This window comes from Danio rerio, chromosome 1 (assembly GCF_052040795.2).
Source record: "Danio rerio strain M-AB ecotype USA chromosome 1, GRCz13ab, whole genome shotgun sequence".
Classification (NCBI taxonomy): domain Eukaryota; kingdom Metazoa; phylum Chordata; class Actinopteri; order Cypriniformes; family Danionidae; genus Danio; species Danio rerio.
Window position 1 is genome coordinate 54,540,514 of NC_141021.1, and position 19,891 is coordinate 54,560,404.

General features: G+C 33.0%; 1 protein-coding gene across 50 annotated transcripts in view; it reads left to right on the forward strand.

Moving 5' to 3' along the window:
• Window positions 1-19,891, forward strand: part of nfixa (nuclear factor I/Xa) — a 253,724-nt gene that overhangs the window by 195,287 nt on the left and 38,546 nt on the right. For all 50 annotated transcript variants that reach the window (XR_015475493.1, XR_015475500.1, XR_015475495.1 and 47 more), the window contains 6 exons: window positions 2,173-2,235; window positions 4,033-4,107; window positions 7,332-7,452; window positions 7,977-8,012; window positions 11,052-11,176; window positions 11,869-11,949. Coding sequence is in view for 26 of the 50 variants with exons in the window: in XM_087235012.1 (XP_087091138.1) it covers window positions 2,173-2,235; window positions 4,033-4,107; window positions 7,332-7,452; window positions 7,977-8,012; window positions 11,052-11,176; window positions 11,869-11,949 (501 nt within the window). In the remaining 24 variants the exon portion in view is untranslated. The remainder of the gene's footprint in view (window positions 1-2,172; window positions 2,236-4,032; window positions 4,108-7,331; window positions 7,453-7,976; window positions 8,013-11,051; window positions 11,177-11,868; window positions 11,950-19,891) is intronic.

Sequence of the window (19,891 nt, forward strand, 5' to 3'; positions counted from 1 at the left end):
ACAGCCAATTTAGTTTCTTCAATTCACCTACAGCGCATGTGTTAGGATTGTGAGGGGAATCCAGAGCACCCGGAGGAAACCCACAACCAACACGGAGAGAACATGCAAACTCCACACAGAAATGCCTACTGGCCCAGCCGGGACTCAAACCAGTGACCTTCATGCTGTGAAGCAACAGTGCCAGCCACTGAGCCACCGTTATTTTACTTTATATTATTTATTATTATTATTATTCAATTAATTTTTGCGAAAATTACGAATGAAATTCGAATTAAAATCCTTTCGTTGTTTTTGTTGCTGTAAGTCCCCTGTCCTGTGGTTTTTCTCTTAGTGATGCTGTACGCCATATGAACACACAACCTACTGTACACACTTCCCAGCCTTGTTCATGATTTGGGCCTGTGTTTATCCTGTTTTAAACTGTCAAAACAACTCTTAAATGCTTTTTCAGATGTAAAAAATTAAAAAATAGAACCTGATTTGATTTTTTTAAATGATGGACGAAAGTTTCGGAGGAAATTTGTCAATATGGTTGACAAAGTGAGGTTGAATTTACTTTTTAACATGTGAAAATTACGGAACAAATTTTTGGATTCTGGGACTTTCGATTGTGGTTGAAAATTTGGGAGCTCTGCAAACTAATTCTTAAATTTACTAAATACATACTTACAACGTTTTCCAAGTTTTTTGTCGCAGCGACTAAATAGTTCTGTGGACTATCTCTGATGTGAAAAATTTCGGATTCAGTGTGCAAAAACCTTTACGTTAGTAAATACACAGATTCCATGATGGGACAAAAAATAAATGCAGATTTCTGCACACACCTATTGCCTGTCTGTCTACCCTTATGTCATATATCATCAAAGTACACAGACCTATTTTAAACATTAACACACCAGTCAATCTCAAAATATTTTCGTATGGTATAACCTTCGTTAATATCGCAGTAAATAATACAGAGAAGAATTCGCTCGTGTTTTTTGAGAGTCCCCGTCTCTCATCCTGAGGTTATCCTGTGTAAAACAAAAAATGTTTTACACGATTTGAATTATTTTATGACAGACGAAAGTTTCGGAGGAAATTTGTCAATATGGTTGACAACTTGAGGTCAAATTTAGTTTTTAACATGTGAAAATTCCGGAAGAAAATTTTAGATTGTGGGACTTTTGATTTAGCATTTGAGGACGCAAAGTCGGGAGCTCTGCAAGATAATTCCTAAATTTACTAAATACATACTTACAACATATTCCAAGTTTATTGTCACAGCGACTAAATTGTTCGGTGGATGATATCTGATGTGAAAAATTTCGTATTCAGTGTGCAATAACCTTTACGTTAGTAAATACACAGATTCCATGATGGGACAAAAAATAAATGGCAGATTTCTGCACACACCTATTGCCTGTCTGTCTACCCTTATGTCATATATCATCATATAACACAGACCTATTTTAAATATTAACACACCAGTCAAATTCACAATATTTTCGTATGCTATAACCTTAATATCGCAGTAAATCATACAGAGACGGATTCGCTCGTGTTTTTTGAGAGTCCCCGTCTCTCATCCTGTGGTTTTTCTCTCAGTGATGCTGTACGCCATATGAACACACAACCTACTGTACACACTTCCCAGCCTTGTTCATGATTTGGGCCTATGTTTATCCTCTGTGTGTGTGTGTCGTCAGCTAGCAGGAATGTGTGCGCACCGCCAATGCTAAGATGGCTGCCAAAGACTAAAATGGCTGCCAGGAGTCCAGAAAAAGAGAAAGAGAGCCGGAGAGAGAGAGAGAGATGGAGACAACGTGCTAAATAGAGAGAAAAGAGAGCGCTTTCGACTGCTGTTCTTTTGTTTGTGCGAGTGTATTCGTCCTAATCTCGACACACTCTATGAAATCGCGCTGGCATGAGGCAGTGTGTTCCCTTATCACCTACAGCCGCCCGATAAACACCTCCACAAACACACACACACAGCAGCCTGCCATAAACTGAGCTGATAACACACACTTTCATGCATATGTACTCAGACGAGTGGGTCTTTTTTTCATTCGCTCGTGTTGAAAATATCTGCTTGTTGTGTCCAAGTGCCGAAACATCATAATAATTGAATATGAAGCATCTTCTGCCATTCACTCTGATGTTTTTGTTTTTTTCCTCTTTGTCTCAATGCAGAATCTGGCCAATCAGACAATTCCAGTCAACAAGGAGACTCGGACATCAAACCCCCACCAAACGGTGAGAAAACAACAGGCGAACTGATTTATACATTATTATACTGGCCAAAAGGCGTTTGAAAGAAGCGTTCTACTCTTATGGATAAACCACATGTGAAATATGTTCGCAAACTGTTCCCAAATCACACATCTCGCCTGTTTTCACTTGCTATTTTATATATATCACCAGGGCTTTACATTAACACCCGCCAACCGGTAAGACGGTAAGATAGACACTCCCCTAGCCACTTTGGCTGGTTGAAAATAATTTTCCCAGATAATAATTTTAAAAGCAGTGTTCGACAATAAGGATGGTCCAATATGGATGCACAGGCGATCGAGAAGCAACACTACTGACAAAAATAATTGCGTTCGCAACTTCGCGCGAGCAAAGCAGGTGAATACCGAATGAGAGGATAATCACTCGCGCTAACAGCTGAGGTGACGCGCGCGGCTGTTTATAACGCGTGCGCGCTCCCGTTTCCTTTTGTGAAGCAACTGTGTCTAGAAACGCAACTGATGTGATCGGTTCTCTTTCAAATAGACTGAACAAAAAGGGAGGAACGTGCACATACAGTCTTGCTGCTTTCAAGAGTTCCAGAGTTGACTTATTGTAAGCAGCGCCAGTTGCTTTCGGTTTAACCATTTTTTGAAAAGATAATTTATGGGTCTATCATTAACCATGCGTGTGTGATCATCCTTTCATTATGACACAGTATGTTATTACCTGCTTTCTTTTGCATTAATATGGTTTAATTATAATTTTTTTTTTACAATAACATTGCTTTAATGGGAGATTACTCCCCAATTGATGTGTAGTTTAACTGGTGATCTGGGACCTTTAGCCAGAACACATGACTGTGCATATCTTTTGTTAAATAAAAAGTATAGTATTCAGCTGTACTTTGCTTGTTTTGACACATTTAAAATTTGTGACTAAGAAATAATTAACTGTTTATTTATGGTTTGGTGCGAGATAAATTGCGTAAATCCTTCCATTTTGGGCACTGAAAATTATGAAAACTAATTGTAATATATGAAACTCTGACCCATTTGCTCATGATTATTGAGCAAGCTCATACACGACACACAAAAAGGGAAATGAATGAGGAGGCATGTAGAGATAACTCTAACTAAATCAAAATCAAATAACTTTAGCATGTCAAAGTCATATTTATGTGTATAAAATATATTTTCCCAACAATAAAATTGTGGCTAGTGAAAATGGCGAGTGGCTAGTAACGTTAGAAAACTACTAGCTACATTTGCTACTAACTACATTTGCGCTGAATCACAGTTCTGGCTTTCTTTTTCAAAGCATCTACTAATTATTTTATTTTCCAGATCAGAGGTGAACTATCCAGCAGATATCCTGCTTTGAGTAGTATGGCAATAAATGTCATGTAAAATGGTATTCAAACTCACATTGGGAGCATTTAACACTGAATAAAGCACATAATTAGTACCTGAGGTGATCATTGTCATAGTAGTTTATGCTGTTGCTCTGTTGCCATGTCACGGAAATAAAAAACATTTCTAAAATAGTAATTTGATGCATTTCCTTCTCAGATGTTTAGGACGAAATTGCTTTTAACAGAAAATACACAGAGCATTTAATCACGTACTGTGGCAATGTGTTGTGTGTATTTAGGACCTGCTGTTGGAATAAAGCAATCTGGCTGAATTGTGTCTAAAATTTAAATGACTCATCGTAATTGAATAGCTCAGTCATAAACGCTTCATGATATTCTGATGTTTGCTAAATGTGGTCTGGCTGAATGAGCTCTGATCGCAGGTGAATGTGTTTTTCTTTCTACAGGACATCTGAGCTTTCAGGACTGCTTCGTGACTTCGGGGGTGTGGAACGTAGCTGAGCTCGTACGAGTTTCTCAGAGTAAGTCTTGACCCACTGGAGAGTCAGTAATAAGTTGTTTTTTAATCTATTTCCTGAACGGATCATTTGAATACAGAGTTGGTTGAAACGCATTCCACAATAAACACGTTACTGTATTCTAATTATATTTTTGGGGAACGCAGTAATGTAACAAATTACATTTTAAATTTGTGTAGTTTGATACTAAAGTCAATGTAATTGCATTACTTACGTTACAAATATAGTTTTTAGAAGAAAAAAATACTTCTTTTAAATCACGTTTACTGCTGCAACACCAGCTGAAATAGCTGCTGATGAGAATGGTTGCTTCTTTAAGCAGAAATATACAGTAGACATTACGTGTGGTTTATTCATAAACTAATTTCGAGAGGATTACGTGCTTATAATCAACACGGCTGGCTCCTTGTTAGCTCCGTAATCAGCCCTATTAGATGATTACGGAAGCATTATAAATAACCTGAGTTTTTCACTCCAGTTATCTTCGTCTTGAAGCTCCCCCCCTTTCCACCCCTACATCCTCCCACTTTTTCTGATCGGGCGACACGGTGGCCCAGTGGATAGCACTGTTGCCTCACAGCAAGAACACCACCAGTCCAACCCATCCGGCCAGTTGGTGTTTCTGTGTTGAGTTTGCATGTTCTCCCTGTGTTCGCGTGGGTTTTCCCCGGGTTCCCCGGTTTCCTCCCACCGTCCAAAAACATAAACCATAGCCAATCGACTAAAACAAATTATCACCCAATACAACCTGAGTTTACACTTCTCACGGTGACAAGCAGGGGAGTTCTCGAGACCTACCTGACCTCGAATTCCCCTCTCGCCCTTCTAACGGGAGGGAGCCCCGGGCTCGAGGATATTACGAGCTCAGGGCTCTCTCCCGGGACAGCATGCCAAATACGCTTTATTGATTATCAGCTAAGTGTGAACTCTTGAATTTGACTTCATTGAGCGTAAAAACAAAAATATTGCTGTGAAATGTAGTCCATGTTCAGTCTCTAAAGCAGTGGTCCCCAACCACCAATTGGTACCAGGCCACATAAGAAATAATAAATTATTTCTGTAGAAAATATTCCCCCCGCGACTTGGTTTCTTCCATTCACCCCCGCCAACTCACGTGAAATGGACTATGCCAAAATCCACCACGGAGCGGGAAGAACGATAGAATATAGCTCATTGGTGGTGGTTGATAGTTTAAAGTTATAAAACAGGTATTATAGAGTCCAACTCAGCAGAGCATTTAAGGATTGTGCATATATGTGTGCGTGCATTGCTAAGTAAGTAGCCGAAATCATTGCAATATGTATCTATATGGAGTTTCACATAATCATACTCATTAGGGCTGTAACATGCCAATGCATACATTTAATTCGGCTATACGGTTGTATTATTGTTAATATGTTCGTCAGTTGAGATGTTTGGCGCAGATGTTTTGTATTTGATGCATATAAACCTTGATTGAAACATAATCAGACTGCGATAGTGCGATAGTGCAGAGTTGTTCATGATTAACCTGGATGCACGAGCGCAGTAAGTTAGCTGTGTTCACGTGAAGAATCCCCCACCCCCACCCCACCCCTCCGGCCCACACCAGTCCGTTGTTAAATTGACAACCGTTGACTGGTCCGCGGTGAAAAAAAAGTTTGGGACCACTGCTCTAAAGAATGTTCGTCTGCTTTTAACTTGACCAGCAACTTGTTCAAGCACTTAAACAGAAAGAATTCTATAACAATACTTACCGCCAAGGATTACACCGGCGCCCAAAAGCACTGTGGTCCAACTCAGCCTAAACAAGCTAAATTGAATTTTTGTGCAGGATCGGGAGTGAAGGTATCTTCTGAATGTAAAGAGAAGCGAAGCTGCTTATGTGGGCGTTCACATATCGAGTCATTTGCACACGCAAGTTTGTTATTTCCAAAGGAGGCATGCGGCTTGCGCTTACATTCGGAGCGCACTCTCGCATTTTCCAGGCGCCCTCAGTTGAAAACCGTGACAATAACTGACTGATCAGCTTCATGCTCTGTATAGAATATACACATTTCAGTAGACTAATTATCTCAGACAAACACAGAACACCCAAACACTGCAATGCTTTTGTATAGGATGGATGTGAATGATTACAGGTATCCAGATTCTTTCATGTCTTCTTCATTTTCTTTTCGGCTTAGTCCCTTTTTTTTATTGATCCGGGGTCACCACAGAGGAATGAACCGCCAACTTATCCAGCACGTTTTACGCAGTGGATGCCCTTTCAGCTGCAACCCATCTCTGGGAAACATCCATACACACTCATTCATACACATACACATGGCCAATTTAGCCAATTCACCTGTACCGCATGTCTTTGGACTGTGGGGGAAACCGGAGCACCCAAACTCCACACAGAAATGCCAACTGACCCAGCTGAGGCTCGAACCAGCGACCTTCTAGCTGTGAGGCGACAGCACTACCTACTGCGCCACTGCGTCGCCTCATGTCTTCTTTTGTGTTAAAAAAATAATAATTTGCAACAAGTAAATGATGAGAAAATTGTAAGTTTTGTGTGAACTCGTTAGCTCTTTTGAATATGTCAAGCTGATGTGTTAAACCCACTGTAATGTTTTTCATTGAACATTAAATTACTGAAAGAGCTGCAGTTTATTTAGTATTTTTATAGGGGTATTTTTAATGTTTTTAAAGTAACGTCAAAGTCAAGTAATTAGCAATCTGCTTACGTTTTACCTTAAGTAATTAGTAATGTAATCAGATTACAATTTTCTAAAAGTAGTCAGTGTTATCTATTGCTTTTTATAAAGTAACTTACCCAGCACAAGACTGCATAGCCTGCATTCATTAGTAACCCTAACTTGATTTCACCAATAGGACATGTTCCTGGATTAACATCTATGTTGATCCTGGAACAACATTCCAATCAGCCAATCAGAATTAAGGGATATGTTTACCATTTATTTTAAGTTTAGGCTTACGGTTAGGTTTTTGCACTTCTACATGATGGTTATCCAACTATTATTCCCCTCTAATTTTGGGAATAAATTACAGTTATAGTTGGCTTTAGGGGTTTTCCAACAAAAACAATGTTCCAGGATCAACATAGATGCTCATCCAGCGTCGCATCGTACTTGGCAAAATCATGACATGCCATTAGTAACTCTCTCTCTCTCTCTCTCTCTCTCTCTCTCTCTCTCTTATTTGATGACATTCAAAAGTTTCTCTCTCTGTGTCTCCTGCAGCCCCTGTTGCAACAGCGTCAGGTCCCAATTTCTCCCTGGCGGATCTGGAAAGTCCCGGATATTACAACATCAACCAAGTAGCACTAGGCAGACGTTCACTCGCCTCTCCACCATCCACAAGGTGAACACACACCCTGTATATTTCCCCCCTAATTTATGTTTAAAGGGGAGGTTTTTTCAACACATTTCTAAACATAATAGTTTTACTAACTCATTTCTAATAACTGATTTATTTTATCTTTGCCATGACGACAGCACATAATATTTTACTAGATTTTTTTCAAGAAACTAGTATTAAGCTTAGTGAGATTTAAAGTTAGAGTAATTAGGCAAGTGGTTGTATAAAGATAGTTTGTTCTGTAGATAATCGGGAAAAAAATACTGCTTAAGGGGGCTAGTAATATCAAGCTTAAATGTTTTTAAAAAAGTAAAAACTGCTTTTATTCTAGCTGAAATAAAACCAACAAGACTTTCTCTAGAAGAAAAAAATATTATAGGAAGTGCTGTGTGAAAAATGTCTTGCTCTGTTAACCATAACATGGGAAATATTTGAAATATTCACAGGAGGGCAAATAACTTTGAATGATTTTAACTGTACCTGCTCTTGAACTGAGGTGTGATCTGTGCTGCTCTTCTTCTTTGTAGGTCTGAGGTGGAGCTGTACGCCAGTCTTCCTCGCAGGTACACACTCTGTCTACTGGATCACTACTTCTCTCCTACTCTCAGACTGTCTATGATCAAGTTTAGAAGAGTTGTTACACTATTAAACTCAACGTTTAAATGGTTTAAGAGTGCACATTTGATTATCTCCTGTGTATTTTGCATTGAGCAGCTGGAATTATCAAATCATTGAATTGTTTAGGGTCTAATTGTTTTATATGGTTTTATAATTAGTCCTACATTATACATTAAATAGATTGTTTTGTTGTGGGATTATCAGCATTTCAAGTAGCTCAAACAAATAAATTCATATAATAAGTAGCAGCTTTTTTAGAGTTTAATTACATTTTTTTATACTTTTGATATTTTATTTGGAAACATAATTAAATAGGCCAATATTATATTTTAATGATGTGAAAAGAATGATATAGGGACCAATTAACCTGACTATAATATAATATAATATAATATAATATAATATAATTAATATAATATAATGTATTATAATATAATATAATATATAATATACTATAATATAATATAATGTATTATAATATAATATAATATGATATAATGTATTATAATATAATATTATATAATATAAAATAATATAATATAATATAATTAATATAATATAATAAAATATAGTTAATATAATATAACATAATATAATGTATTATAATATAAAATAATATAATATAATATAATATAATATAATATAATATAATATAATATAAAATGATATAATATAATAAAATATAATATAATTAATGTAATATAATAAAATATAGTTAATATAATATAATATAATACAATATAATATAATATAATTAATATAATATAATGTATTATAATATAAAATAATATATAATATACTATAATATAATATAATGTATTATAATATAATATAATATAATATGATATAATGTATTATAATATAATATTATATAATATAAAATTATATAATATAATATAATTAATATATTATAATAAAATATAATTAATATAATATAATATAATGTATTATAATATAATATAATATAATATAATATAATATAATATAATAAAATATAATATAATATAAAATAATATAATATGATATAATATAATTAATATAATATGATAAAATATAGTTAATATAATATAATATAAAATAATATAATATAATATAATATAATATAATATAATATAATATAAAATAATATAATATAATATAATATAATATAATATAATTAATATAATATAATGTATTATAATATAAAATAATATAATATGATATAATGTATTATAATATAATATTATATAATATAAAATTATATAATATAATATAATTAATATATTATAATAAAATATAATTAATATGATATAATATATAATGTATTATAATATAATATAAAATAATATAATATAATAAAATATGATATAATATAATTAATATAATATGATAAAATATAGTTAATATAATATAATATAAAATAATATAATATAATATAATATAATATAATATAATATAATATAATATAATATAAAATAATATAATATAATATAATATAATATAATTTAATATAAAATAATATAATATAATACAATATAATATAATATAATTAATATAATATAATGTATTATAATATAAAATAATATATAATATACTATAATATAATATAATGTATTATAATATAATATAATATAATATGATATAATGTATTATAATATAATATTATATAATATAAAATTATATAATATAATATAATTAATATATTATAATAAAATATAATTAATATAATATAATATAATGTATTATAATATAATATAAAATAATATAATATAATAAAATATAATATAATATAAAATAATATAATATGATATAATATAATTAATATAATATGATAAAATATAGTTAATATAATATAATATAAAATAATATAATATAATATAATATAATATAATATAATATAATATAATATAATATAATATAATATAATATGATAAAATATAGTTAATATAATATAATATAAAATAATATAATATAATATAATATAATATAATATAATATAATATAATATAATATAATATAATATAATATAATATAATATAATATAAAATAATATAATATAATATAATATAATATAAAATAATATAATATAATATAATATAATATAATTAATATAATATAATGTATTATAATATAAAATAATATAATATGATATAATGTATTATAATATAATATTATATAATATAAAATTATATAATATAATATAATTAATATATTATAATAAAATATAATTAATATAATATAATATAATGTATTATAATATAATATAAAATAATATAATATAATAAAATATGATATAATATAATTAATATAATATGATAAAATATAGTTAATATAATATAAAATAATATAATATAATATAATATAATATAATATAATATAATATAATATAATATAATATAATATAATATAATATAAAATAATATAATATAATATAATATAATATAATATAAAATAATATAATATAATACAATATAATATAATATAATTAATATAATATAATGTATTATAATATAATATAATATAATATGATATAATGTATTATAATATAATATTATATAATATAAAATTATATAATATAATATAATTAATATATTATAATAAAATATAATTAATATAATATAATATAATGTATTATAATATAATATAAAATAATATAATATAATAAAATATAATATAATATAAAATAATATAATATGATATAATATAATTAATATAATATGATAAAATATAGTTAATATAATATAATATAAAATAATATAATATAATATAATATAATATAATATAATATAATATAATATAATATAATATAATATAATATAAAATAATATAATATAAAATAATATAATATAATATAATATAATATAATATAATATAATATAATATAATATAAAATAATATAATATAATATAATATAATATAATATAATATAATTTTTTTGTTGTTTCTCTGAGTGTCTGCATGTGTGCATTGCTGATCTCTCTGTGGGTTTCTCTGTGTTTCTGCAGCTCAAATAAGCGTAAGTCTATAGATGACAGTGAGATGGAGAGTCCTGTGGACGATGTTTTCTACAGCCGTTCTCCAGCCGGCACCAGCTCTCAGTCCAGCGGCTGGCCCAACGATGTGGACGCAGGTGAGCCACACACACACACACACACACACACACACACACACACACACACACACACACACACACACACACACACACACAAACACAAACACACACAAACATGACTTTTACACTGAGGTGGTGCTAATGTCAGATTCATGGCTGTAGTGGCTCACGTTTTCAACGACACAAAAGCCAAAATAAACATACTGTTGCAGATGCTCCTGAAAAATGTAAATGTACTAAATTCTGTTTTATTTAAGACCATAAAATGTATCAACTATTATTTAAGAGGCAGAAAAACATGCACATAAAAGTTAAAAAGGCCAACAACATAAAAATAATTTTGTTAGGGCGGCACGGTGGCTCAGTCCAAACACATGCACTATAGGTGATTTAAATGAAGTAAATTGGGCGTAGTGTATGAGTGTGTAAATGAGTGTGTATGGGTGTTTCCCAGTACTGGGTTGCAGCTGGAAGGGCATCCACTGTGTAAAACAAATACCGGAATTGTTGGCAGTTTATTCCGCTAATAAAGGGACTAAGCTGAAGGAAAATTAATCCAAATGACTTTTTTTCTTGAGTGGAAATGTGAGGGACGAGGACAAACTGGGCTCCAGCACCAAATCTGTGGAGAAAGCGTCAAACACTCCATCTTCATGAGCTCAACACAAAGTTTTCTCCTTCTTTTTAATGTTAACACTTCTCTTCTTCAGTTGCAGTGCAGCACCATTTGACGAATGTTCAAGAGAGGAAGATAAAGCATGAGAATGACGGCGTGCAGTTTCCTTACCATGGTTAGAAGACACAACACACACACACATGCACACGGGCAGAGGAAGCAGATAGGCTAGAGTTAGATTAGGGGTGAAGTATGATGCTTGGTTAGTTTGTTATTGAGTTACTGTTTGATTCCATCCATGTATTTTAGATGTGTATTCTGGGAGTTTGCATTAAACACTGAATATGAAAAATTGAAATTGAAACGTACACGCTGGAAACATTTGTTGAATGAGGAGCCATATTTACAGGGCAAACTCTAACTCAAAATAGAAAAGCATTGCACATTATGCATTTTGGCTGTTCATTTACAAAATGTCTTGGTGGCCAATGTTTGAAACTGGTTTTAAGATTCAAGTGTTTTGTTTACATCTTTATGTAAACTATAGAAATGCAGTTTCGTGAAAATATACAGTTGAAGTCAGAATTTTTAGCCCCCCTGAATTATTAGACCTCTTATTTATTTTTCCCCAATTTCTTTTTAATGGAGAGATTCTTCTCAACACATTTCTAAGCATAATAGTTTTAATAACTCATTTTGAATAATGGATTTATTTTATCTTTACCATGGTGACAGTAAATAATATTTGACTAGATATATTTTAAGACACTTCTATACAGCTTAAAGTGACATTTAAAGGCTTAACTAGGTTAATTAGGTTAACTAGGCAGGTTAGGGTAATTAGGCAAGTTTTTGTATAATGATGGTTTGTTCTGTAGACTATCAAGAAAAAAATAGCTTAAAGAGACTAATAATATTGACCTTAAAATGGTGTTTAAAAAATTAAAAACTGCTTTTATTCTAGCCGAAATAAAACAAATAAGACTTTATCCAGAAGAAAAAATATTATCAGACATACTGTGAAAATTTCCTTGCTCTGTTAAACATTATTTGGAAAATATTTAAAAAAGAAGAAAAAAATTCAAAGGGGGCTAATATTTCTGACTTCAACTGTATATATGACGTGTAGTGGTTTTCTTGGTTTTTCTCTTACTAAATCAAACTCAATCTGGAGGTTATGAATATCAGAAGAATATACTTTATTGTTGACAACAAAGGAGAACTTTCAGGAGACCCCCAGTAGCATCTCTGTCTGAAAAATTCTGTCTCACTGATGTTCTGGCCTGCTTATATACTTCTTTTGCAACTATTTTTCCCTTTGATCTACATATGTCACACAAATTCCACCTAGGTTAACCCCTGACCCCAAATTCCACCTAGGTTAACCCCTGACCTCAATTTCCACCTTGGTTAACCCCTGACCCAAACCTGGTAACTATATAACTTATCCATTTCTTGTGATATGGTAATTCTTCTAATGGTCTGCAAGTCTAGAAGCAGATTATACACATACAGTTTGAATATATAGATTAACTTCACACTTTAAAGAATATAAAATCCACTTCAGACGCATGTGTTAGGTGTTACTTTACAAAACGCTGTTGACTGGCCTGATATGCATAAATGAGGGCACACACAGTGCAATTTGTTGTCGTTGCAAGAGCTTGTGTGCAATTGTTTTGCCATTGGGAGAAATCACATAGAAATTGCTGATGCTTATATGAACGTGCCTCGTACCATGTGAGAGAAAAACCAAGCGGCTTATGATTTCTCTATATAGTGTATTCAGTCATTCATTTTCCTTCCGCTTAGTTTCTTTATTCATCAGGGGTCACCACAGCGGAATCAACCGCCAACTTATCTAGTATGTTTTACACAGCGGATGCTCTTCCAGATGCAACCCAGTACTGGTAAACACTCATACACACTCACATTCACACTCATCCACTATTTCCAATTGAGTTCATCCAATTCGCCCATAGCACATGTCTTTGGACTGTGGGGAAAACCGGAGCACATGAAGGAAACCCACACCAACACAGGGAGAACATGCAAACTCCACACAGAAATGCCTACTGGCCCAGCCGGGACTCAAACCAGTGACCTTCTTGCTGTAAACAGCCAACCTTGTTGCTGGTAGCGGACAGTGCTAACCACTGTGATACACTTGTATAGATTTTAAACAATTTTGGGAGTTGTCGGTGGTTGAAAGAGCCGATCTGCCATCTGAAGTTGAGGTCATCAGAGAGGATAGTTTACCACCGACTAGTCTTTATAAGACTCTCCCAGCAGACACACAGCATCATAAGACTTTAATATTAGGTTAGATTTGGGTCGGCAGCTGTCCAATAACGACATCAAATAAAGTTGATATTTGGTTTATTTAAGGTTGTGTTAGAAAGTGACCAAAATCCAACGCTGAGCCAACATCCTAAACCAACGTCATATTGATGTCAAATACTGACATTTATTCGTCAGGTATAACATCTAATAGACGTCATAGTGGTAACGTCGACACAACGTCAAGCTGCAACATCAGTAGACGTTGATATTTGGCTGTTTTTTAGGTTGCGTTGGAAAGTAACCAAAATACAACATTTGTCCAACATTGGATATTGGGTTCAGACGTCAACCTGATTGTTATTTCGAAACAAAATGCAACGTCCACACAACATTAGGGTATAACCAGGGGCGGATTTAGTGATTTTGGGGGGCTAAACAATTCCAGCCAGGGAGCCCAAAAGATCTAAAATGCACATTTTGTACTTACATTTTTTCATTATTATTTTGCTGTTTTGTTCTTATATCATTCGATATCATTTTCTGAATTTTATCTTAATGCAAAAAAATAACACGTAAAGCACCTTGTAAAACTTTTTGTTTTCTTAAGAGGAATTCACAACTAAACATACTAAATGAAGTTTATTTATAAACTAATTTCGAGAGGATCACGTGCTTATGATTGTTCCCAGCTGTTCACACATCAGCTTATGGTTGATTCTCCAATCAGATGATTCCTAACTTACTATAAATGACCAGAGTTTTCCCCGGGTTCTCCGGTTTCCTCGAACAGCCCAAAAAAACACGCAATCTAAGTAAATTGAAGACCCAAAATTGATACCATAGCGAGTACACCTCTCCTTAGTCATCTATATCCGTCACTTAGCTAGAAATAAGCCGGGGGAAGTTAATCGAGATCTACCTGAGCTCAAACTCCCCTCTCGCCCTGCAAACGGGTGGTAGCCCAGGGCTCGAGGATCTCATAAGCTCGGGGACAGCTCTCCCGGGACAGCATGCCAAACAAGCTTTATTATCAATCATCATCTAAGTGTAAACTCTTGAAACTCTTTTAAATTAAATCTTCACTGATTTGACTGCTGGACTGGTCCATGATTGAAGGTAGGGGACACAGATGCCCAGATGTAATAATTGCGTTGAAATTACCATTTATAATGAAAGTTTATTTTAAAGTTAAAATACCTCGCCGTACAAAATATGATAGAAAACAATGTTATAAATAATTTATGGTATCTTTTATACTTATTTAGGGGCCCTCGGACTTCCTGGGGCCCTAAGCGGCCACTTATCTCGCTTATTCGTTAAGTCCGCCCCTGGGTACAACGTCAATCTGACCTCATGTTGACGTCCTGTGTCTGCTAGGCTGGTTCTGAAAAAGTACATGCATTTGTAGCAAACATTCACAGCTCGTGTCATAATTAAACTATTATGAGCAAGAGAGAGCAATACAGTGAAAGAGCGAGGGGCCCTTTCCTCTGTTTATGTTTTCACTTAATTTCATATGATTTCTTCTGAATTCGGCAGGTATCATAAAATCGTATATTACTGTCCAAGTGGTTTGCACATAAACTCCTCGTATTTAAAAGGAAAAGATTTCAGTTTTCAGTGGATCAATGCACTGTAAATATAACAGATCATGTGATTAAATAACTAGAATAACCAGCAGACCAATCGCAATGCGCACCATCTTGACTATTGTTTTAATTATTATGACACGTCTGACGAACATAAGTCAGTCATCAAAATGCTGTGGTTATATATCCAACAGAAATTATTTTTTTATTTAATTATTTATTTATTTGTTATTGATTGTATTTGATTTAGTTGTCTTGACACACCAAACTGGTGCTTTTCGTGTAAGTTTAAAGTGACAGTTTACCCAAAAATGAAAATGTACCCATTATTTACTTGCACTAAAGGGGTTCCAAAGTTTCTTTATCCTGGTGGAACCAAAAGAAGATATTTTGAAGAATGCTGAAACCAGAGAGTAGGAAAAACACGTATTAAGGACGTCAATGGTTACTAATTACCAATATCCTACAAAAATATCTAATTTTGTGTTCAACAGAAGAAAGAAACTCTAGAACCAGTGAGCAAATTTCATTAATTCATTATTTTTCCTTCAGCTTAGTCCCTTATTTATCAGGGCTCGCCACAGCAGAATGAACCGCCAACTATTTAAGCATATGTTTTACTTTGTGGATTTCCCATTACTGGAAAACACCCATACTCACTCGCATTCACACACACACACTTATACAGCCAATTTAGTTTATTTCACCTATAGCGCATGTGCTTGGACTGTGGGAAAAACCAGAGCACCCGAAGGTGCACCCACAGCATCACAGGGAGAACAAGCAAACTCCACATAGATACACCAACTGGCTCAGCTGGGACTCGAAACAGCAATCTTCTAACCATTGAGCTACAGTCAACTTTCAACAATCCCTATATATTCACAGCTTTGGTTAGAGCACATATTGTTATTATACCTTTTTAATATAATGCTCAATGTTGTTTAGTCTAGTACAAGAGATTTATTGTCGATGAAGGGTTTTTTGGTCTTACTAAGGCAGACACCGAACTGAAGGATCACTGTGGTCACTGTCAGCTTTCTGGAGGAGCCCAGATGGGACGGTCAAAGTCAGAGAAACACACACAGGCACGCAAACACTGAGAAAACGCATAACACAGGTGCACCTTCTGTCCACACACACACACACACACACACTCTCTCTCTCTCTCAGTCTGTGTTCTGGTCCAGATGGCTCTTCCGTGTATCTACAGTAGTGAAGACATCTGCTCCACGTTTGTGTGTGAATGTCATAATCAGACAGAAATGCTTTTCACTACAAACCTTTCTGCATTAATAATACCAGCACCCAAGTATTATTTCATGTTTACCCTATTTACCTGGGGTGTGTATCACTTTAAGCAGCGCAACCATTTTCAAAATCAACAACAATAATAAAAAAAATAATTATATTATATTATATTATATTATATTATATTATATTATATTATATTGTATTATATTATATTATATTATATTATATTATATCATATCATATCATATCATATTATATTATATTATATTATATTAATTATATTATATTATATTATATTATATTATATTATATTATATTATATTATATTATATCATATCATATCATATTATATTATATTATATTAATTATATTATATTATATTATATTATATTATATTATATTATATTATATTATATTATATTAATTATATTATATTATATTATATTATATTATATTATATTATATTATATTATATTATATTATATTATATTATATTATTCATTCATTCATTCATTCATTTTCTTGTCGGCTTAGTCCCTTTATTAATCCGGGGTCACCACAGCAGAATGAACCGCCAACTTATCCAGCAAGTTTTTATGCAGCAGATGCCCTTCCAGCAGCAACCCATCTCTGGAAAACATCCCAACACACATTCACACACACACACTTACACTACGGCCAATTTAGCCTACCCAATTCACCTGTACCGCATGTCTTTGGACTGTGGGGGAAACTGGAGCACCCGGAGGAAACCCACGCGAACGCAGGGAGAACATGCAAACTCCACACAGAAACGCCAACTGAGCCAAGGCTTGACCCAGCGACCTCCTTGCTGTGAGGCAACAACACTACCTACTGTGCCACTGCTTCGCCCCTATATTATATTATATTATATTATATTATATTATATTATATTATATTATATTATATTATATTATATTATATTATATTATATCAATTATATTATATTATATTATATTATATTATATTATATCAATTATATTAAATTATATTATATTAATTATATTATATTTTATTTTATTATATTATATTATATTATATTATATTATATTATATTATATTATATTATATTATATTATATTATATTATATTATATCAATTATTATATTATATTATATTATATTATATTATATTATATTATATTATATTATATTATATTATATTATATTATATTATATTATATTATACTGGAATACTGGATGCTGAAAATGTAAACGGTTTCACAGTAATGAATTGTATATTCAAATATATTCAATAAAAAACTGATATTCTAAATAATATTAATAATTAAAGTTATTACAGTATTTATAATCAAATAAATGCAGCCTTTATGCTAATAAGACTTCTTTCAAAGCATCAAACTATTAGTTTTGAATGGTGGAACATTTAATTTGAGACATATCTTTACTCATCTTTACTCTTTTAGAACACTTCACTTTTCATGTGCGTGCTGCGTTGAGAGAAATGCTGAAATATTTGTTAGATCAAGATTCCCATTTGAAAAGAAGCAGGAGGCGAGAGAGAGTGTGCATGTGTGTGTGTGTGTGTGCACATTCAGTGATAAATATACATATACAGACTTAACACTTTCACTCGCATTTGCACACTCCCACACACACGGGTGTTCTCTCTGGCACACACACACACACACACACACACACACACACACACACACACACACACACACACACACACACAAGAACAAACACAACAGAAAGTGCACAGAGAAAGGGGAATTAAGCTGAAATGGGATTTAATGCCTTGTAATGTAGAGAGGAAAAAATAGCAACAAACTGAAGTGAAGTTTAAGTGTGTGTGTGTGTGTGTGTGTGTGTGTGTGTGTGTGTGTGTGTGTGTGTGTATGTGTTTGTGTATGAGTAATACTAAGCAATGGGTGCCAAAAGGACTCGGTGTGTGTGTTTTCTTTGGTTTTTCTCCAATTATGAGCCATCCCTGCTCTGTTATCACTTTCTCCTGCAATTTCTCACCTCTTCATGTTATTTTCATCCCTCTTTCATCTTTCTGGTGATGGATCGAAGCAGTTGAGGTGTTGCTAATTTAATAGTTGAGGAACGCTTACAGAAGACGTGATATGATGTGGGACTGTAGAAATGTGTCGACGTTGATGGCGGTATTTCTCCTATGGCTATTTGTGGACGGGACTGCTTTACGTTATTTACACATTAAGGGTTGCGGAGGAATGTGAAAATACAAAAGCAGGACGTGACCCGAGTGGGGCGAGATGAGGGGGAAAAGATACTTCATGAAGGAGTTGTGAAGCTGAGATTAGTTAAAAGTGTTGTTTAAAGGTGTGGGAATGGTTTGCGGAGCTTATTTATAATATTGCTTGAATCATTTTTAAGTTCACTATCAATTTTTAAAAGCGTTTGGTCTAGGCCTGTCACAATAATCAATATATCAATTGTCACACAACACATGGACATGACCTCAGTCATTTTTGGTGGTGCATTTACCGGCCACTTTATTAGGTACACCTTACTAGTACCGGGTTGGACTCCCTTTTGGCTCCGAAACTGCCTTAATCCTTCGCGGGATAGATTCAACAAGGGACTGGAAATATTACTAAGCGATTTTGCTCCATGATAGCATCACAATAACATCCCAAAGTGCTCTATTGGATTGAGATTTTAAGCCTCTAGGTTCAATGTGTTGTAGGTTAAGAGATGATCTTCTGCACACCTCAGATGTGTTATTTGAGTTACTGTTGCCTTTCTATCAGCTCAAACCTGATACCTCTGGCATCAACAAGGCATTTGCGCCCACAGAACCGCCGCTCACTGGATATTGTCTCTTTTTCGGACCATTCTCTGTATACCCTAGAGATGGTTGTGCGTGAAAATCCCAGTAGATCAGCAGTTTCTGAAATACACAGACCAGCCTGTCTAGCGTCCATAACCATGCCACATTCAAAGTCACTTAAATGACCTTTCTTCACCATTCTGATGCTCA